Source organism: Nematolebias whitei, chromosome 23 (assembly GCF_014905685.2).
Source record: "Nematolebias whitei isolate Nwh7 chromosome 23, NemWhi1, whole genome shotgun sequence".
NCBI lineage: Eukaryota > Metazoa > Chordata > Actinopteri > Cyprinodontiformes > Rivulidae > Nematolebias > Nematolebias whitei.
The window spans coordinates 13,050,990-13,074,210 of record NC_056520.1 but is presented as its reverse complement, the minus strand read 5'-3'; the positions used below and the strand labels follow the sequence as shown (position 1 = coordinate 13,074,210).

Sequence of the window (23,221 nt, the reverse complement as noted above, 5' to 3'; positions counted from 1 at the left end):
CTGCAAGTTTCAGCTCTTTTTGCTATTTCAGCTAATATTAAGCTGTTTTATGCTAATTGTAGCTTTTTTGGCTAATTCTACATTTTTTGCACTCATTTCAACTGTTTTCAGTCTAATTCAGCAAAAATGTGGTCTCTCCATTTTTTTCTGGTAACTTAAGCTTTTTATGCCTTTTTAAGCAGTATTTATTGTGTGTGTGTGTTAATTTCAGCCTTTTCAGATAATTTCAACTTTTTTGTGATATTTCTGCTTCTTTCAGACTAATTGGGTAATTTTAAGCTATTTTTTAGCTAATGTCAACTGTTTTTCAGAAAAAAAGTTTTTCATGGTAATTTCTGCTACTTTTACAAATGTTTAGATCTGTTTACAACCTTTTACTGCTCCTTTCACATTTTGTTCTGCTTCAGCCTTTTTGTGCAAATTTAAACATTTTTTTCAGCTGCTTTCTGCTCATTTCAGCTGTTTTGCGCTCTTTTCAGATTCTTCTTGCTAACTACAACATTTTTGTGCTTTTTCTATAACTTCTTTTTGCTAATATTTCATTCTTAATCCCACTGAGCCTCGAGGACTCATTTACAAGAAAGACCTGATTAGAATTTCAGCTTGTTATGCTCCTTGCAGTTTATTTCTGCAAGTTTCAGCTTTTCCTGCTATTTCAGCTACTATTTTATGCTAATTTGATCATTTTCAGATAATTCCACATTTTTTGCACTAATTTTAACTTTTTTTCAGCCTAATTCAGGGAAAATGTGCTCTCTCCACTTCTTTCTGGCAATTTCAGCTTCTTTCTGATTTTTAGCTACTTTTCAGCTGTTTATTGCTCATTTCTTCTTCTTTAAGCCTAATTGGGCAAACATGTTCTTTCTACTTTCCTATGCTAATTTAAACATGTTCTAACCTTTCAGCTATCTTTTAAGACTTTTTTTTTTTTTTTGCTAATTGCAGCTGTTTATAAATAAATTCGGCTTTGTCCGTCTACCGTAATTTCTGGACTATCAGCCGCTACTTTTTTCACTGGTCTTGAACCTAGTGGCTCAATGCTGCAGCTAATTTATGGATTTTTTTTGATGGGCTAACGAGCTTCATGCCTCCAAAACATTTAGCCTCATCACACCCGAGCGCTCACATAGCTGCTCAATAATTGCTCACACGTCTCTCTTGGGGGCTGGGTCCTTGTGTCTCAATGAGACTGCCAGTACAAATAAAGTTGTTGTTTTTTTTAATCTGACCAATGAAATTACAGAACAAGTCACCGTGGACCAATGAAACAGGGAGGGGGATACGGGACTTTGTTTAACCAGCCATGTTACATGCAATGTTCAGAAAAAAAGAAAAAAACAAAACATTCACTGTGGCCCCCACATGGTTGCACCATTTAAGAAAACCTAGAGGAGCCGCTGCAATGTTTCTCAAGGAGTTGAAGCGATCTCTTTCTATGAGGGAAATATTTGTCACCAAAGTTAAATAATTTAAAAATTAGAAAGGTGATATAAACCAAAAGTCATAGAACCATTAAGTGAACAGAATAATTTATTTTACAGTAGCCCCTAGCTACTTTGCGGTTCGACATTCGTGGACTCACTCTTTTGCGGTTTTTCAACGATTGTCAACTTTAATATTGCTCCCATTATGGAACGGTACGGGATAAAAAGTTAGTGATAAAAAACTTCAGACAGGCGCCACCATTTTGCAGTTTTCTTTCAATACTGTAGTGCAAGTCAAAAGAACTACACTACCCAGAAGTCAACAGTACTTCTGGCCACTGCTTTTTGCTGAAATGGAGGGAAAGTTTTGCAACACAAATTCTCTCTCTCTCTCTATAGCATTCCTATTTCGTATTTTTTTTACCTATCGTGGGGGTATGCGGAACGTAACCCCCATGACAATTGAGAGACTACTGTACATACAACTAAAATAGAGCAAAGAATGCAAAAGTAGTTGCATTGTAAAAAAATAAAAAAAAATGTTTGGAAAATTAAGATAACAAGAAAAACATGCTGCGAAGTCACAATAAAATAATAATAATTAAAGTTATGTTACTTAACAAGTTCAATCAGCTCCTCCATAATAAAAACTCACCGCGGTCGTGTCTTCCTTTATGATTGACCTCCGGGGCGCTGATGCTGCTGCCGCCCCCCAGAGGTAGCAGGCAGAACAGCAACCACAACATCCTGCCACCATCTGCCAACCTGTCAACAAAAACAACAAACGTGAGCTAAGAGTGCCCTCCAACATCCACCTGATACCCCCGCGGCGCTTCTGACTGTGGAAACCCTCACCGCCACATCTTCCACAGAAAAGGAGACCCCAGAGACGTGAGGATCCCCTTCAGCTGTTTGAATCCAAAAATAGAGCAGCTGTGATGCAGCTCCAATCCCCCAGAGTCACGATCCACATCCCAAGGGGTGAATTCCTACAGCCTCTTTGTTCTGGCACTCACATCAGCTACAGTCCCACCAGGGGTGATTCTAGGGTCTGACCTTTAGGGGTGCTCAGCCCCCACTACTAGCAATGGCTCTTGGCTTGAACAATGCACCCCATGATGTTATGTGAGAAACGTAAAAGCTTACAGAATCTGGTATTCCCCAGCGGTCTCCCATCCAAGTACTAACCAGGCCCGACTCTGCTTTGCTTCCGATATCAGACGAGATTGGGCGAGTTCAGGGTGGTATGACCGTAAACGTAGAGCTCAGTCACAAAAAGGATGTTTAAAGGATCATAGCAAACAAAGACTAAACTTATGCAAGTAGAAGTTGCAACATATATCTACATATAAATCACACAGAACAATGTACAACTAAGCATTAAGCATATCATGTACTTATGACAGAAAATTGAGGATTTACCTGCAGTTACCTTGGTACAGATGAACATGTGGTACTTTCTGTTTATCAATGTTGTATTCAGCTGCTCATGAAGTCGGCCACAGGGCTTTATCGTGTTTTACATTTTTCCAGACACAGTTTAGGTTTTAGCAATTGAATAAACTGTATTCCACCATGTAAACGCTCAGGGTAACGCTGTCTGAATTACATGTTCTCCACTGACAACGTTTAACCATTTTTTTCTGATGATTTTTCATGAAATCCTTCTGACAACATGCAGCTACTGCAGCTAAGGGGCGTTTTAGTTCGGGACAAATTGTGATCGCTGATTGCTCAATTGCTGACAACTAGAGAAGCATATTATCAGCATGGTATCGTATCGGCTGATGTTAGTGTTAACGCTAAATATCGGACATCGGACATTCCAGCAAAATAACTCTCCAATATAAAAGGAGCTGTTTTTGTATGACAACCCAGTGACAAGGATGCCTGAAGCGCCAGCACAACGTGATGACGTCACGCGCACCTACCTGATCTGATCATGGCGGGAGAAGAAGAAGTGAAAATGTCGGTGGTGTGGAAGTTTTTTAAAGTGTCAGAAACTGAGAGCAGAACCGCTATTTGTAATGACTGCTCAATGTCAGTGATGCTCCGAGGAGAAGCGAAAACTAAGTCCTACAACACTTGGAACCTAATTAACCATCCCAAGAACCAGCATTCCGACCATTACGATGAGTTCATGGTGGCCACAAAGAGGAAAGCGAGAGAGCGGTCAACCGCGGAGAAACAAAACCTCACCAGCGATCCATTCCACAAGCTTCGGACAAAGCACGGAAATACAGCCGCGACCACCCGAGGGCAAAAGACATCTCTCAGAAACTGATGGAGCGTATTGATCTGGATAACCAACCATTTTCTTGGATGTCGGATTCCAAAGATTTTTGGACTACGTTGAGCCCCAGTCCGCGATATTTTTCCGACGTAGCCTTACCCGAGTTGCAAGCCGTCATTTCCATCGTCATTGAGAAGCTAATAGCCGAGAGCGCTTGAGTGAGTTTTATCATCAATTTCAGCCCCCTTGTTAGCATCTGCATTTGGTAGCAGGTCAAACTGACAAAGACCACAGAATAATGTAGTATTTTAATTCCACAGCAGAGAAAGCTATGTAGTCTCTGTAAGTATCTGGTCTCTCTTGTAAATGAGTCCCAGTGGCTCAATGGGATTAACCTGTGTAAATAAGCGTTGAATGAAAAGTAGGTCAAGGAAAAAAATATCGGTATTGGTATCAGCCAAATAAGTTTTAACATACTGGATATCAGTCAAAAATCCAATATTGTGCATCCCTACTGACAACCCTACTGGGCTAACTGGCAGGTGGCATAGAGGAACTGACATAGATTTTACTGGCCTGTTTACGACTGTCATCGTTTATTCCATATTTATTTCAAATCTGTTAAATATTTTTGGTGAAGCTAAGATTTGAGAACTGAGTTAACTTACAAAATCCTAATGGTTTCTTTATTTTTCAGGGGTGCCGAGTTAAAATTTAGGGGTGCTTGAGCAGCCCCCCAAAAGAGGCTACAATCACCACTGGTCCCCACAGAGAGGCCTGTTTTTCTAACTACAGCACAAAATGGTTCAGCTTTGTTGATCCTCTTAAAAACCTTCTGAACCTGACTGGATTGTTTTATGCCTGGATCTGGATTTGAATCTGGACTGAATTGGATTTATGATTTGGTCTATTTTTTTTTCTTCAGTTTTTTGACCTGAGATTCGTTGCGAGCTGGTGCTGTAATAATAAACTAAACTGAATTAATCGGCTTGTTTCAGGCAGGAGTTTAACAGAAACTTTAAGGATTCTGAAAATACCTTACAAACAGAACAATGGAGTTTCCATGAATATTTTACTTCTTTCTTTGTTTTATTTGTTTAACAGTGCTGCTTAATCAACTTAGCTCGGCGACCTCCGTGTACGCTAATCCACGTGAGGCCCAGTTTGATGCCGTAGTGCTCCAGGAAATAGCCCAGCCCGATAAAATTCAACGTGAAACCAAGAATCGACCTGTGGTTTCTGCTGAGACACAGCTGAACCTGTTGGAAAGGCTTAAAGTGTTTGAGCTGAGTTACATGAAAGCTGAGATTAGAAGCTCCTGTCTTTAATCTGCTCAGAACCGTTCTGTTGCAAAACACCGAGCATTTATACAAGCACTGATGGATGGGCAAGAACACACAGTTAGATGATCAAATATGGAGATTATGACATGCGATGTCATTCAGACACACAACAATGTGATGTTTTGTTAAAAAGATCAACTATAATTAGTTCAGCCTGATTGGACCGTTTGCAGCAGTTGCGGTTCTAAAAACAGTGTTTTTCTTCGTAACGAAAGAGAATGCTAAGTTCTGTTCGGGATCGTTTTATAAGAATCACACGTGTGAGAGGATCTAACAATGTCTGTCGGCATTAAGAAAATCTCTGCAGCCTCTTGGTAAGAAGGCAACATATTCAATTAGCGATATAAAACCTACAAAAGCTGACGTAAAGAGTAAAAGTGTGACTGCTGACTCGGCATTATTCAACCTGTTGGTTCGTCACGTGTTTGAACAATCAAACCACTTCGGCATTATTTGTGCCACTTTAGCTGTTGGTTTTTCAAAAACATTCAGCTCATTCAGGAGATAGCTGCTATGACTTTATTTTTATTTATCTTTTTGGGGGTAACTTTTGTGCTTTTCTAAAAAATTTAACTTCATTTTCAAAATGTACTGGCACGGTGGCTGCACAGCTGCAGACAGAAAAGCTTTGCAGAGAGTGGTGAAGGCTGCACAGAAGTTTGTTGGAGTTAGCCTCCCCACCATCACAGACATCTACACCTCCAGATGCAGGAAGAGAGCCATCTGCATCATGAAGGACCCCACTCACCCAGCACACAGACTTTTGGCCCCGTTCCCCTCAGACAGGAAGTTGTGGAGCATTAAGTGTAGAACCACTAGACTGAGGAACAGCTTCTACCCTGAAGCTGTTAGACGCATGAATCCCAGGAAAACCACTGTAATGCCACTTTAATTGGTGATATGCGACTTTGTCTTGCTGATTATCCATACTGCTGATGATGTATTCATATCAATCTGCTCCCCACAGACTCATGTTCAGGCTGCTGTTTAATACACCGTATAAGATTACATTATTATTGTTTAACGTATATTTTAGATACTTGTACACTGTTTCATTTATTTATTTATTTTCGGGTGTAACTGGAACCTTGAGTACACAGTTTCGTTCCACCTCATGTACCACATGTGATGCGAATGACAATAGGGAGCCTTGAAAGATTTTCCATTTTTGAAAAACATCCAGATCTGTTCTGTGTTTTCTTCTGGGCCTAGTTGGCTACTTTTTTTTTTTTTTTTTTTTAAGTTTTAGCATTTAAAGGACTTTGTTACATTTAGCTATTAGCCTGCCTTTTGGTATATTTAGCCTTTAGCTTCACAGCCCTACTTCTTTTGACCTTAACAGCCAGGTTTCAACTTCTTCGGCTAATTTTAGCTGTTATACATCGCTTAGCGTTCACTGAATTTTTACAGAAAATGTTGTTTTTTTTGTCTCCTTGAACTTATTTTTCTGGTGTTACTGGAAAACTGAGGTACGTACTGCTCAATCAGATGATTCCTTTTGGGAACGTTCTTTCAGAGTATAGTTTCTGGTGAAACTATACGATTTTAGGTTCCACGGGAAGTTCTAGCTCAGAAACTTTACAAACAGAGCCCATTTCCTGTCGGAGCTGCAGGAACTTAACTTCTGCTGAAAACTGATTTTAGATGCAATCCGAGGATTTTACACTTCAAGGTCCATCAGAGCGAGTTTCTCAGCGTTCAGCCTGTCCTGAAGGTCACAACAGGTGCTTCAATTATCTCCTTCCCCTCCTGGGGAACAACCAGCCGGAGCCAAATCAAATCCAAGCCGACTGATTTGTTGGCTGATCTAATTAAACAGCTTCCATTTTATTTCATTCTTTAATTGGAGTATGTCTTCTGCTCGCAGCCGTTCGTCTCTGTGCAGCATTTGATCCAGCTGCCGACAGCTGTCTGAGTGTCAGGGTCGGCAAACAAGCGGCTGAAAGCAGGAGAAATGTTTCTCATGACAGGCAACGAGGGGAACGAGGTCACACAGCAGGTTCAGGAGCTTTTCGCTCGTGTGTGACCAAGGGAGGGATGGGAAACAACAATAGCAGCTCGGTCCTCGAGTGCCAAGACAACAGTCGGAAAGAATAATCCCCGCCTTGATCTGTGAGGAGAGAGGATTACGACGAGGCCCTGCAGGGTCTGATCTGAAGCAAACGCAGAGGCACTGCTTCAAACTGAACATGGAGGCCACGTCAGAGAGGAGACAAACCTCCACATTCACGCTTCACATCTGAGTTTACAGAAAACACAACCACGATTCTCCGACAGGCTGCAGAAAATCTTGTTTTAGGTAGATTTTAGCTCTTTCAGGGTTAGGGTTAGATTCGGGGTTAAATACAGTTTTACTGATTTTCGTAGTTTTTAACTCCCATTTAGCTAATATTAGCTTTTATTTCCACTTTAGCTAATATTAGCTTTTACCACTGGTTATGATAATTTTAGTTTTAGCTCCTGTTTTGAAACTTGTGCTCAGATACTGTTTGACCTAGTTAGCGTTTAGCTTTTGCTAATATTAGCTTTAATTTCTACTTTAGCTAATATTAGCGTTTATTTCCACTTTAGCTAATATTAGCTTTTACCACTGGTTATGATAATTTTAGTTTTAGCTCCAGTTTTGAAACTTTTATGTTCAGATACTGTTTGGCCTAGTTAGCTTTTAGCTTTAGCTAAAATTAGCTTTTATTTCCACTTTAGCTAATATTAGCTTTTATTTACAATTTAGCAAATATTAGCTTTTACCACTGGTTATGCTCATGTTAGTTTTAGCTCCTGTTTTGAAACTTTTATGTTCAGAGACTCTTTGGCCTTGTTAGCCTTTAGTTTTTGCTAAATTAGCTTTTATTTCCACTTTAGCTAATATTAGCTTTAATCTCTGGTCATGCTACTTTTAATTTTAGCTCATGTTTTGAAACTTTATGTTCAGATACTGTTTGCCTAGTTAGCCTTTAGCTTTTGCTTAACTTAGCTTTTATCTCTGGTCATGTTAATTTTAGTTTTAGCGCTTGTTTTGAAACATTTATATTTATGTAATGTTTGGCCTAGTTTGCTTTTAGCTTTTGCTAATATTAGCTTTCATTTCCACTTCAGCAAATATTAGCCTTCATCTCTGGTCATGTAATTTTAGTTTTAGCTCTCGTTTTGAAACTTTTATGTTCAGATACTGCTTGGCCTAGTTAGCTTTTAGATTAGCTAAAATTAGCTTTTATCTCTGGTCATGTTCATTTTAGTTTTAGCTCTTGTTTTGAAACATTTATATTTATGTAATGTTCGGCCTAGTTTGCTTTTAGCTTTTGCTAATATTAGCTTTTATCACGGGTTATGTCATTTTAGTTTCAGCTCCTGTTTTGAAACTTTTATGTTCAGATACTGTTTGGGCTTGTTGGCTTTCAGATTTAGCTAATCGTATCTTAATCTATGATCTGGCTCATTTTAGTTTAGTTAAATTTTATTAAGTCTTTAACAACTTTCAGCAGTTCTTCACACAGTATTTTAGCAGAAAATAAAGCTTACCTAGTTTTTGTTTTGTGGAAAATTCTCCGTTATACTGTTTAAACTTATTGGTTGATTTAGGAGTCCTTCTAGTTAATTCTGTTTGTTTCCACATCCTTCTGCAAAAATTTGGTTTCTCTTTGTGGTCACTTTCTTCAAAATATCTAAACATTGATGACTTACAAGCTTGTTAACTGATTCACTTAAAAACAAACAACAACAGCAGAGGGGGTAAAAAAAGAAGTAAACATTCCCTGCATCAGCTGCTCAGCCAGCAGTCAGTCACATGTCTGATTTATGAAACAAACGACGACGTGTTTCTAAACGAAACCCCCTTCCCATGTTCCCCACCTCAACTCGGGGGTATTTTCTCGTCACGGCCTGAGATGATCTAACACTCGAAAGGAGAAAAAGGCCCTTTAAGCCCAAACGCATGTGACTCTGAGAGTCCACGCAGGTTTATTTCTGTCCTTCTGGATGATCCGAGTTCATCCTGAAGCCTTACAGGGACTCAAGAAAGACCTCTGTGGTTCAGAAAATCCGAAGTTCTTTTAAAATCCAGAGAAACGAATGGAACAGAGATCCACGTAGAGGTGGTTTTAATGTGGTGTTACAGATAAATAACAGAGAAACTTCCCGTCACACTCCTGCTGTCTGACTCTAATTATCTTCATGTTTCCGACCTTACAAACACAAAGTGCACGTGGAGAAACTAAACACCAGTCCAAGTCTTTTATATGCGATAATTAGAGGAAAACGATGCAACGGATTATTAGAGAGTCGAATAAAAACTGTGCAACAGGTTTTATTAGCGACGTAACACGTGCTGCTAATGGTGCTCACAGCTAAGTCAAGAAGACCGGACAAAAAATGAATTAATTAATTTTGTAAGAATGCAGTGTGAACACTTGAGAAAATAGTTGCAGGTCAGTTGCATGAACATCTGCCAAGAAATAATCTGTTTGAAGAGTTTCAGTGAAGGTTAAGAGCTCATCATAGCAATGAATCTGCACTGGTGAACGTCACTAATGAATGATATTCTCACGGCCTCTGACAATGGACAGGTGTCTACACTGGTCCTGTTAGACCCGAGTGCTGCATTTGATACAGATGATCATGATATTTTACTACAGAGGCTTGAATATGATATTGGGATTACAGGAACGGCTCTAAATTTGTTTAAATCATATTTATCAGATATATTCCAAGTTGTAAATGTAAATAATAAATCTTCTTCATACACCAAAGTTAGTCATGGAGTTCCTCAAGGTTCAGTGCTTGGTCCAATACTCTTTACCTTATATATGCTTCCATTAGGTAAAGTTATTAAACAGCATCAGATACATTTTCATTGTTATGCTGATGAGAGACAAATATATTTGTCCATAAAACCTGATAAATCCAGTCAGTTACTCAAGTTACAATCTGGTCTTAAAGACATGAAAGCTTGGATGACCCTACATTTTTTGTTTTTAAACTGAGACAAGATAGAGGTTGTGGTTTTCGGAGCTGAACATTTTAGGAATAAATTTCGCAGTCATTCACTTTCTCTGGATGGCATTAATCTGGCCTCCAGTTCTAAAGTTAAAAATCTTGGTGTTATTTTTGATCAGGACATGTCTTTTAACCCCCATATTAAAAATGTTGTCAAAACTGCTTTCCTCCACCTGCGTAATATCGCTACAATTAAAAACATCTAAAAATGATGCATAAAAATTGGTTCGTGCATTTGTCACATCTAGACTGGACTACTGCAATGGTTTATTATCTGGGTGTCCAAATACTTCTTTAAAACGTCTTCAGTTGATCCAAAATGCTGCTGCCAGAGTCTTAACTGGAGTTAGTGGGAGAGATCACATATCCAGTTTTAGCTTCTCTTCACTGGCTCCCTGTCAAATCCAGAATTGAATTTAAAATCTTACTTCTAACCTACAAAGCTCTCAACAACCTAGCTCCATCTTACATTACAGATCGTATTGTTCCATATTTTCCAAACACAGCTCTCAGACTGCAGGTTTACTTGCAGTTCCTAGAGTTTCCAAAAACAGAATGGGAGGAAGATCTTTCAGTTATCAGGCTCCTCTCTTGTGGAACCAACTTCCAGTTTCTGTCCTTGAGGCTGACACATTGTCCAGTTTAAGGACTGAGCTCAAGATTTTCCTTTTGATAAATCCTATAGTTAGAGTTGGTATGGGTTTACTGAGCTATCCCTTAGTTATGCTGCTAAAGGCTTAAACTGCTGGAGGACAAACTGACCACATTTCTTCACTCTGCTACTGTCTTTACCTACTCTGCTCAACCCGTTTTGTATTTGAAATTATTTTTTCTATCCTTGACGTGTTTTTGTCTTTCAGGTACAACGGGACCTATACCTGGACCTACCATTCTGTGTTTGTTTTCCTGTCTTCTCAAACCCAGCTAATCGAAGCAGATGGCCGCTTGTCCTGAGCCTCGTTCTGCTGAAAGTTTCTTCCCTTTCCACTGTTGCCTTTGTGCTTGCTCAGGATGGGAACCTGCGACGAAGATTCAACAAGTCTGCTGGCTTCCTTAGCTAGAGAACTTTACTAACTGGCTTTTCCGTGTATATGAATGTTTCTGTACAGAGCCCTCAGACAACCTCTAGTTGTACAATATGCTAAATGTAGTCAGCTGTATGCTGTGGTGAATGTAGTTAGCTGTATTTTATGCTATACAGAATGCCGTTAGGTGCACCATAGCTGTACGTTATGCTAAATCTAATTAGCTATAAACTTTGATATATGCAGTTAGCCTCAGTGCTCTCTTCACCACGACAGACCGGTGCAGCGCCCGCTTCACTGCCGACGCTGCACCTATCCGCCTATCGATCTCACGCTCCATTTTTCCCCTCATTCAAGATCCCAAGATACTTAAACTCCTCCACTTGGGGCAGGACCTCCTCCCCGACCTAAGATAACTTCGTCTTCTTCTCTAAAAATCTAAGTGAATTAAATCAAGTCAGTGCATGAAAACACAGAAACATGAATAGGCCTATTGTTGCTCGGACAACAGAAGCATTTGTGATATTAAAAATAATACATTTTTAAAAAATCATCAGAAGAAGCTTCTGACCTAAGTAGATAAATCATCTTGCTGCATCAAAGTCTAATAGGACTAATTAATGGCAGTAGGTTTTTAAATTCTGACGCTAAAGAATTCTGATCTAATTAAAGAGCAGTGTGTGGTATAATTAAAATTTAAATGTCAGAGAAGTTTGTTTGGTGGTAAAACGTTTGGTCTTTATTATTAATAAAAAAGTGTTCTGCCCTCAAACTTCTCTGATAAGCATTAATTTGAGCCAATCAACTTGTTAACTTGTTAACTTGGAGAACAACATGGCTGAAATCTGAACTTGGTGGTTTTCATATTTAGCTGAATAAATCTGTGCAAAGTATTTACAATGCAACTCCAAATCAGAACAAGTTGTACGAAAGAAAACTGATAAAACCACAAATTCTTGGCTTTTTTTTTTTTTAGACTGATCTTTCTTTTCAGACAGAACAAACCTCAAATATTTCATGGTTTTATTCATATATTTTATGCACATTTATGCACAGAAGTCGGTTTACTAAAGTTTTTCCATTAATAATCCACTGTGGTTGCTCTACACACAATATTAAATATGTTTACTGAACATAGTTTACTCAATAAAACGAATAATCATCTGAGAGATGGGTTGCTGCCGTCAGGCCGAGCAGCAGCTCCACAGGAATGCTTCACCTGTTGCCGTGGCGACCGCCTCCCGCTACACACGCTGTGTTTATAAATCAATAAGAAGGAAATCACCTGCAGCTCCCAGCAGGAGCGCATGAACTTCTCTCCGAATATCACATTTTATCAACATTGTTATCGACCTTTAGAGGGAAGAAACGTCAGCCGACATCCTCTTCGTTAAGATTACAGAAAAAAAAAAACAGCACAGACAAAAAAGTTAAAGTACAGAAATAAATAAGTATCTTATGTTGTGTTTTTGATCCCTGTAGTTTTGTTTTCAAACTACTTTTAGTGAATAAAAAGTCTGAATGAGATTCTTTGTGTTCCTTTATGTTTCAGACACGCCTATCTAATTTCAGGACAGCCACTGGTTCCGTAATTATCTTTCGAATAGGTCGCAGCATACTTCAGTTTCTTCCAGTTATATCTGGTGTACCCCAAGGCTCCTTTCTTGGTCCAACTCTTTTCTCTTTATATATAAATTATATCTCACATTCTTTTAGTGAGGGCTTGGCTATGTCGATGACACTATTTTATACACGTTTGGTTCTACTCCGGGTGAGGTTATGAAGTCCGTTGCATGTGGTTTTCTTAAAATCCAACAGGCATTTTCTGACTTAAATTTATCCTTCAACGCCAAGAAAACTAAATTTATGTGGTTTGGACAAGGAGGAGGTGGACTTCACCATTGTAAACAGTGATATTACAGAAGAGGTAACAGTTTATAAATATTTGGGAATTTGGATTGATGGTGCTCTGTCCTTTTCACATCTTGTTAACGTTTTGCAATCTAGCGAGACTTGATTATCTATATAGAAATCGATCATTTACATTGGCTGCAAAATGCACCATTGTTGGAAAAAGGCATTCTACCTCTGTTGGATTATGGAGACATAATTTACAGACATGCTTGTAATGGTGTTCTTCGTAAGCTGGACGCAATTTATCATTCTGCTCCTGGCGTTGTTACAAATGCTCCTTCATTGTCACTTCCAGGGCCAGTTTAACACTTCACTGTACCCTGGGCAACAATCTTCAAGGGCCCCATCATCACGACCCCAGAATCACCATAATCTGTCAAAATACAGAATAAATTACCATAATATAAAGTAAACATACTTAAAATTCTAACTATCAAGTGTATTTTGATGTATAAAAATCCAAATGCTCATAGAACTATAAACGCTATGTCCTCTTGTTGACGCAAATCATAAACACTGAGTTAAGTTGAACGCACCTTGAACACCATATGACACCATGTTTACTTGTTTAGCAACGTGTTGGCCACTGGTGTCAGAAGCATTTGTAATGGGGGGGTCTGGGGGTCCTCCCCCAGAAATTTTTTAAAAAAAGTAGATGCCATTTCCTGCATTCTGGTGTATTTTAATGGTTGTTAAACATCTAGTTTTACCTACACAAATAAACACTTCATTCAATAACTATTTTAGAGCTAATGGCAACAACTAATTCAATTAATTAAAAAATATTATATATTCAAATGTGACGATTTGATGCCCACATTAAAACTAAATGACTGTAACTTAGTTGACTGCAAATGCAATAAGATTATCAATGAATGTTTGCAACAAAGGATTTACTGATTATAACAAAGATTCCTTTAAAAAAAAAACTCCCAATATAAATCATAAAACCAGTATGACTTCTGCTCATTCTAAATTTGTTAAATGGTCTAAATCTCCTAAAGTGAAGGAGAATCATTTTAAAATAATAAATAAGATATACCCTGTAGCCATGTTTCTTAAAATAAGATTTAAATTTGAGGGTGAGTTGTGTGCCTTTTGTCAATCAGAAGATGAATCCCTCGAGCAATTTTTTTTATTTTTCATGTCAATACAAAGTGTTTGGTCAGACATCAGAAACTGGATTAATCTCAAACTTAATATTCCTTCTTTTCATGCTGATGCCATTTTACTTTATGTGGATAACTGAAGCTCAGCTTTCTCTTATGCCATAAATATAGTCATACTTATAGCAAAGTACCACATTCATTATAGTAAAAGGAGGGATAATAAGCCTTCCTTCCTGTTTTATGAACGATTTTGAAGTTGTACTATTCTTCATTAAGTAGATTAAAAAATTTCAAAACTGCTAGAATCATCTCACAACAGATAAAGCTTATTGTTTTAATTAAAACAACAAGTTTTTCATATGTCACGCCCCTTTGTTTTTGTTACATTTTTTTATGTTTATTTTTTTTCTCTTTCATTATTTTGTGAAATGTAGTTGTGACACCCTTCACGAGTTTGTATTTGTATTTTGTTGCATTGTTCTGTTTTGCGTTGTTAATAAAATTCTAGCGACAAAAAAAAAACCCAACATGATGAGCTTGTCAGCAGGTAAGGGGCGTTTACCTTCGGGACAAATTGAGGTCATCGATTGGTCAGTTGCTGACACGCCTACTGGATTGATTGACAGGTAGCACCATGGAGGATCCATCCATTCATCCATCCATTATCATTTTACCCGCTTCTTCCATTTTGGGTCACGGGGGTCGCCGGTGCCCATGTCCAGCAATCACTGTGCAAGGGGCGGGGAACACCCTGGACGGGTCGCAAGTCCATCACAGGGACACATAGAGACAAACGAGACAAACAACCATTCACTCTCTCACTCACACCTAGGGACAATTTAGAGTTACCAATCAGCCTAACATGCATGTTTTTGGTCTGTGGGAGGAAACCGGAGCACCCGGAGAAAACCCACGCATGCACGGAGAGAACATGCAAACTCCACCCAGAAAGGCCCCTGGACCGGGATTTGAACCAGGGACCTGCTCGCTGAGAGGCAACAGCTCTACCAGTTGCGCCACCGTGCTGCCCGCCGTGGAGGTTCAGACTCAGTTAAAAAAAAAAAAAAGAAAAAGCGAGAGCTGTAGCAGCCGGCGCTGGGAGGAGGCAGGGCGGCCCAAATGCAGCGGCAGCGCAGCCGTCTCTCTGCAGCGCAGGGCTCCAGGAGATTACCAGATAATTGGCTTTTGCCCTCACTGCTCTGGGCTCCTTAGAGATCGTGGGCCCCTGGGCAGTTGCCCAGTTGCCCGTATGGTTAATCCGGCCTTGCTCACCTCTACTCTCTTGCTAAATGGCCTTCTCTACATACTTATTGTGAAATTCATTGGTTTAACCTCATTTATAAGATGTTGCTGGATTATTCACCTCCATATTTAATTTATGCAACTAGCACCAGTTTCTAAGTATAACGCCCGATCTTCTCAGTATTTGTGGTTAGCCCTAAAGACCAAGTCTCATTTTGCCTCTGCTGCTCCATCTGACTGGAATCTGCTTCAAAAAACTTTGGGTCTGACCTCACTTGTCTCAGTTTTTACTATCAAACCAATTTTTAAAGCCGTGTTTAAAGATACTTGCAAATTCATGCTTAGTAATGTTGTCGTTTCACTTTGACAATGAACTGTTAATGTAATTTGTGTTTCCTTGTTTGTAACCGATTTCTATATTTCATTGTTTTGCCTAACTGTATTGTTTCCCTTCCCTTAAGTACCTGTTGGTGCTTGCCAGGCCAGCACTGTAAATAAGAATTTGTTGAAAAATGAAAATATCCATTGACTCAAAGTCAACTTTTAGTTAGTTGTTCTTTCAGTCATGATTCGAACTTCATGACTATGGGCGAGGGTTGGAGTGAACCAACAAATTCAGAGAATGGCCTTTCATCTCAACACAGCAAACCAGAGCTACACCCTTATTTCTGCAGTCGAGACTTTAATTGTCAATCCATGGTCCACTCATCCACTCCTGGCGCTCTGTAACCAAGAAGCATTTTAACCCCAAAGACCTCTAATACAGTAATGGACTCATCTTCCTCTGAGTCCGTAGACTCTGCTTCCTTGAAGCTGGATTTTTAGTAGCTGGATTAAGGAGATCTCAAAGTGCTCCTTCTACAGTCTGACAACTAATTAGACTGATTTTTGTTTCAGATACTAATATATGAATTATTTTCAATATAACCATGGGATCAGGCTATCTGCTGAAAAGGTTAAACTACCCTTACCATGAAGAAGGAGCTGAGTTGAGCTGCAAGGCAACGCTCTGTTTACCCGTCAATCTATGTACTTACCTGTGATCATGAACTTTGAGTAGTGACCAAAAGAATGAGATTGCAGATACAAATGGTTTGATCCAAAGGGTATCTTAACACCCCCTTTAAAAAATGACAGGTGGTTCAGGCATCTGGTGAAGATGCCACCTGGACGCCTCCCCATGGAGGTATTCCGGGTATGTCCACCCGGGAGGAGACGCCAGGGAAAAGCAAGGACATACAGAAGAGACTCTTGGCTGGTCTGGAAACCCCTTGGAATCCTTCCAGAAGAGCTGGAAGACATCGCTATGGAAAGAGATGTCTGGACCTCCCTGCTCGAGCTGCTGCCCCCAAAATCCGACACTGTACAAGTGGAAGTGGAAGTGGAAGTGGAAGTGGAAGGATGGATGGATGGATGGATGGATGGATGGATGGATGGATGGATGGATGGAAAGAAACACCAAAAGAGAAATTCTTCAATATTATTTAAAAACTTGAAAACTGTAAAGATTTTCCTCTTGTGAAGCTTTAGAAAAGGAGAATAATAATCTGCTCAAAGATTGAGCAGAAGTGTGGTGCTTTCAATTGATTTCTCTTTTTATTGACTTTGAGCGCCGCGGCACTCTGAGGTGAACGCAGTAAATGAATCACTGATTATGTTCTTGATGACGGCAATAAACCTTTGTTGGTGTTTTACAGAGCCTGCAAGTCGCACGTGGTGCAAACAGCAGCAGGGACTGTATAAAGCTCCATGTGAAAATGTGACCGAAAGACATCCTCAAATATGGGACCACTTTAATCCCACAGAGACCCTCAGAGACTGAGTGAAGACATGACTCAGGCCTGTGAAGTGGCTTCACTTGTTTCACCTGAGTGCTGCAATCCTCAAAAGACAAATGAAAAAGTGCCTCTTCAGCTGCTCGGATGAAGCGAACACGTCAAATGACATCAGCTGCTGCTCTTTGACTTTAATTCTAACCTCCATATTTCTCCAACAGCCTACTTAGACTTCAGAACTCTTTCCTCCCTATATGCTGTTTGGTTATGATAGTTCGGAAACAGCACTGGTGAAAGTTACTAATGATATTCTCATGGCCTCTGACAATGGACGTGTGTTTACACTGGTCCTGTTAGACCTCAGTGCTGCATTTGATACAGTTGATCATAATATTCTACAACGGAGACTTGAATATGATATTGAAATTACAGGAACGGCTCTTGGTTTAAATCATATTTATCTGATAGATTCCAATTTGTAAATGTAAATAATGAATCTTCTTCATACATGAAAGTTTGTCATGGAGTTCTTCAGGGTTCAGTGCTTGGACCAATACTCTTTACCTTGTATCTTGTATATGCTTCCGTTAAGTAAAGTTATTAACCAGCATGGGATAAATTTTCGTTGTTATGCTGATGATACACATCATCATGATATGACTTGGTGCCATATACTGTAAATAAACAGAATTGAAACTGAACTGAATTGAATTATGATGCTACAAGCATTTAAATTGATTTTCTTTCTGTAATGTACATTCAATACACCAAAACAAAGTGACAAGCCCTTAAACTATTACATCTCAGCTGAGATGTTTCTTCAGCCTGACTGGAGTCCAGCTGTTGTAAATTAAACTGTCTGGACCTGATTTGAAAAGTTAACACCTCTGTGCAGATTCAGAGAAAGAACCAAAGGAACTGCCAGCAGCATCCCCACAGTTAAGCACCACGGTGGCAGAATCGTGGTATGGGGTATTTTTCAGCAGGGTTACATCATCAGAATAAATTTACTCGGAGCTCAGAACCTGAGACTGGACCAAAGATTTACCTTCCAAAATGTCAACAACACACATCCACACTGTTTATTTTTTGGAACCAACACCATTCAAGATGGCTGCCACAGCTAACCAACCTTGGCACACACAGAATCGGCTATAACTCACTCTAATTTACAGATAATACGCTAAAATTTGGTGTGGTACTAGCTGAGAGTCATTCACAACCCACACTCTGAACATAAACTGATCAAACAAGGTCATCGTATAAAACTTTGGCATTTACTGTTAGCGTCAACACGGTCTGTTAGCAAAATATAATAAACCACTGAGCAGATTTCAATTAATATAAACAGACTGAGGATTAGATGTTCCTCCAAAATGGATTAACTTTAGGCTAGCCAAAAGTTAAAAGCGGCAAAATACAAGCTAAAAATCAGCAAATTTCAAGCTAATAATTGTAAGTAGCAAAGGCTAGCGATCATCTAAAAGTAGCAAAAGGCAAGCTAAAAGCAACAAAAATGCTACAAAAAAGCTACAAACCATTAGTATAAAAATAGAAGTAAAATAGGCTACTAGATAAATACTGATAACAGCAAAAAGGCTAGCTAAGCGCGAAAAGTATCTAAATGATAGCTAAACAGATAAAAACAGAACATTGCTAGCTAAAAAGCTAATATAAATAAAAAACAACAACACAAAAAAATGTGTCAGTTTTGCAAGTATTGAGCTGAAATTTCTTGTGGTAGTAGCTAAAAGTAAATCCTTAGACCTACAACAATCATTTTTTCTTTCAAATTTTAGATTTTTGTTTAAATCTAGCCCTGCTGTGATTAAATTAATTAAGTTTTTTTTTTTTAACAAACACTCTGCAGAGAGCACTGTGTGAACGCACAATAGCCATTTTTTAACTATTTAATGTCTTTACAAGCAAATCAGCAAACAGTTAATTAATATTCACTTTGAGAAAGCAGATATTAAAAAAAAGGAACTTCAAGTTATTAAAAAAACCTACAGCCTCCCTGCAGGAAATCGGCTGAACTTTAACAACAATGCCTCTAATTAAACTCCAACTAATGAACTGGGAGGGAAAAAAAACTAATAATTGCAGAGCAATTACATCATAAAGAGGTGGACGGATGTATGAACTGTTTGGGTTGAAATAAATTTATTTATTTGATATATGGTGACACAACATATGAGAGCAGAAACAGCATCCAGAATCATGAAACTTTTCCTTTTCTACTCTTTGAAATCCTGGTTTTAGATTTGAAAAACAAAATAATAATAAAAGTTTTCCATTAAAAAAAATAGCTAAAATGAGAGTTTAGTGTTTTAATTCTTTAAACATTCAAGCTTTTTAAAGTTTTATATATAAATCATGTGAAGAGTGAATAAAAATCTAAATGAATGTATGTCCTATTGCATGCTCCATAATCCAGGTAGATTAATCTAACAGGGTTAAGTCGGGTCCTCTGAACGGATTCTTCTTTGTTGAAACTTTTTTTTATCCAAAAGACTTCCAACAAAGAAGAATCTGTCCAGAGGACCGACAACCTTGTTAGACAAGGTGGATGTAGTTTTTCAACCCTCGCAGACAAAATAATCAAAGTAAATCAATTCCAGCTACTAACTTTTGTGAACTATAGTGACATCTAGTGGCTAAAGCTGCAAACTGCAACCAACAGAATATCTAACAGACAATTTGTTAAAAAAAATAAATAAAAAATGCTGAAATAGTATTGTGAAATTGTTCCACTAAATTTAGATAGTTTATCCCAGACTAGTGAACCACTGCCCATCTTTACTTCAGACAGATTCAGATATTTTCTATTGTGAATCAAATATGGGTTTATGAGATTTACAAATCATAGCATTATTTTTGTTTAGTTTATATATCATCCCAACTTTTTTTAGAATCAGGGTTGCTACATCGTTGTACCGCATTTCACCAACAAATCCTAGCTTTAAACATGACCCCACCTTTAAGTGCCGTCAGGTTTTGACATGTTATTTCAACATATACAAGTTTATGACCTTGTTTAAACCCTGCTTTATGAACAGTGTTGAGTCATAGTTTTCGCATCATTCAAAGTAGTCATCTGTTAGCAGTAGTGGGCACAATTACGCTAATCCACTAACAGCTAATAGCCGAACTAATTTTTCGTTTAGCGTATTTGCGTTTTTGCTAACTTGCAAACTTAGCTGCTAAATTAGGTCTCGCCAATTTTAAGTCCACTAACAAAATTCACAAGCTTGTTCCTATTTGTTGTGGGCGTGTCTCAAAAAGTCTGTTAGGCATGCTATTGGCTTACATGTACACATGACAAGACGTGATTGGTCGACAGCTTCAACTAGAAGGAGATGGACGGGTAATGCAAACTGAGCGCAGTGTTTTCCCTACCAGTATACAAGCAGAGCGCCCTGCCCTGTCAACAGAACCGAGTGCCCTTCCTATCGAACCGAACCCCTGACAACTGTCGGCACTGACGTAGCGCTAATCTAGTGGCACACAGTACAGGCACGCTAGCTAAAAAGCCAGAGGTAGCGCTACGATTCCCTCATGCTGAACTGTCTCCAACAACCCTCTTCATCGACAAAAATCATGGTAGAGATGAGCGTCCTGCCAGAGAAATACTGGAGTGACAGTCATTTAAGCGGTTAGCCGTTTACCATTAGCTTCCACTTTTTTTTAACCCGTTTAGCATTAGCAGAGCTATTTTTTTGTTTGTTTATATATGGGTTAGTGAAGCTAACTTTTTGGATGGCTATGCCCACCACGGTCTATTAGTAATATAATCATACCTTTTTTTAATAACAACTCGGTCTTTTTTGTAGGCTCCATCACTTGCTAGCTTTTCTAACCCGTGAAATGTTCATCAGTGATTGCTGGATGAAGTTTGAGACTTTTGCGTGTCCAACCCTCCTAACTTATGTACAGCTGAAGCCAGAGTCTGGGCAGTCTACACAACTAGTTTCCACTAGAAGCGACTTCAGCTGCGACGGAGCGTGGTTTTCATCTGCCGGATGTTCCACACCAACACAGACAGGAGCATTTAATCTGCTGGGAGTCACACGATCGACAGGAACATTGCGGTTATATAACGCTACATGAACATCGTATACAGGACATGTTGGTAACAGGGCATGGGTTCATCTGAAGCTGATTAGATACCAACAGATTTCATTTAACAATAAAGGCCATTCCTTGAATAAAGGGATGTTGTCGCAGCCATTTTGGTCAAATCCTTGAAAATGGTGTTTTGCACCATCTCATGGAATCTGTCAGAGTATGTGATGTTAATAACTTTCAGCTACTATCATACTTGATTTAACTCCAAATATCCAAAACTGGTTGCGTTACAGTCATTTTTGTGTTACCTAAGGTCACTTGGCTATGGCAGCCATCTTGAATTGAGCTGACTGAACGTTAATCAGTTCTTGATGCAGATCTTATGATTAAACTCTAAACTTTCTGAGTTTCATTTAAAATCCAACCACGTTGTTCTTGAGATATTTTGCTAATGGACAAACAAATGATTTCCAAGCCAAGCTTTGTTATAATCATGGTGACTACAGCCATATTTTGGCTTAATGTTTTTAAAACTGATTGAGTTTAATGGTAATTGTGCTAAGCAGCGGCAGCCATCTTGAATAGTGCTGGCTTCAGAGTTCACATCCAGTGATTACTGTCTGAGAGGTTCATTAGAGTCTGTCAAGTGGATCAAGAGATATTTTGCTAACAGACAGCCCATGGATTAATGAGGATATAAATGATTGGATTGATAGCTACTGAATACCAGCTCCCATCATGCACCTGCACTATTGAGTCTGAACAGATAGAGGGTCACTTCCTGTAGGGGTGTGATATTTCAGGCCCCCTGCTGCTGCTGGAGCCTGTCTCCATGGCAACCAGGAGAAACCAACAATATGTTTACTAGGTGAAATTAAATTAACCTGCATCCATGTGTTTGTCTGTTAGCAAAATGTCCCATGAATCACTGAATTGATTTTAGTAAAACATCCAGAAAATAATAATTCACAGATTCACTTTAGGCTAACTAAAAGCTAAAAGCGTCAAAACAGTAGCCAAAAATGATCAATGGAAAATGCTGGTTAGAAGCTAAAAGTAGCAAAATGCTAGCTTAAAAACTATAAGAAGCAAAAGGCAAGCTAAAAACAGCTAAATGTTAGCTAAATGCCACACAAAAGTAGCTAAAAGACTTTGATCCGAGCCGACCAATCAGAGCAGATTATGTTCTTAAAGAGACAGGCACAAAAACATAAAAACATCCAAACCACAGAACACACATGGTCACAAACACCTTCATTATCTTCATCAGGAAGCTTAAATAACAGCTAAAGTCGGATATGTTTTCCATTCGTCTGCAACAAACTCAGCATCGTCCAAAACATGGACCTACAGATTTAATCCTCCTTTGATGTAGGAATGTGGACGTTCGAGTCTCGGTTCTGCGGGAGAAAATTTCCTCGCTAATAGATCATCTTCAAAGTCCAGCAGCCACGAGGCGAGGAAGGTAACGAAGTGATTAAACCAGCTGCATGAGGTCAATTAAAGATGCGTTTGAAGGGAACTCCACACAGATCCACATGCTTCTGTTGCTGCAGGAGCAGGAAGCTCCTCTGAATGCTGATTCAAGGATTTAACATACTCAGGTAGAAAACATCCTTTTCCTGGAGGGGTTTCACGGGTGGTGGGACACACACATAACGAGGCACAGAGGTGGAGGTGATGGTGATGGGATGGACGAGTCAGAGCAAAGTCTGAGAAACAATCGATTCAACAAAGAATAAAAGTCATAACATTTATGAAAGAATGCACAATAAATGTTAAAATAATATTAATAATAATAATAAAGACATTTATTTTGAACATATTGGTTGTTTTCCTGTTTATACTCCCTTTCATGTGGTTTTTGGACTCTAACTAACTTTCAGCTATTTTCAACTTTTCAGGTACCAACATTTTTAACTGATTTACAGTTCTGAAATTTACATTTTGTGTGGGGGGTATAAATAAATAAATAAATAAATAAATAAATAAATAAATAAAAAATATATGAATACAAAAATGTATATACATATATATACACATAAATATATAAATATATATATATATATATATATATATATATATATATACACATA

The 23,221-nt window shown here is 38.7% G+C and overlaps 1 protein-coding gene and 1 pseudogene across 1 annotated transcript in view; both read right to left on the bottom strand.

The window, feature by feature from the left end:
- Positions 1 to 23,221, bottom strand: part of LOC119429056 (growth hormone receptor) — a 55,779-nt gene that overhangs the window by 31,127 nt on the left and 1,431 nt on the right. The window contains exon 2 of the mRNA XM_037696773.1: positions 2,080 to 2,189. Within this exon, the coding sequence (XP_037552701.1) occupies positions 2,080 to 2,189 (110 nt within the window). The remainder of the gene's footprint in view (positions 1 to 2,079; positions 2,190 to 23,221) is intronic.
- On the bottom strand, positions 2,564 to 2,682 carry LOC119429115 (annotated as a pseudogene).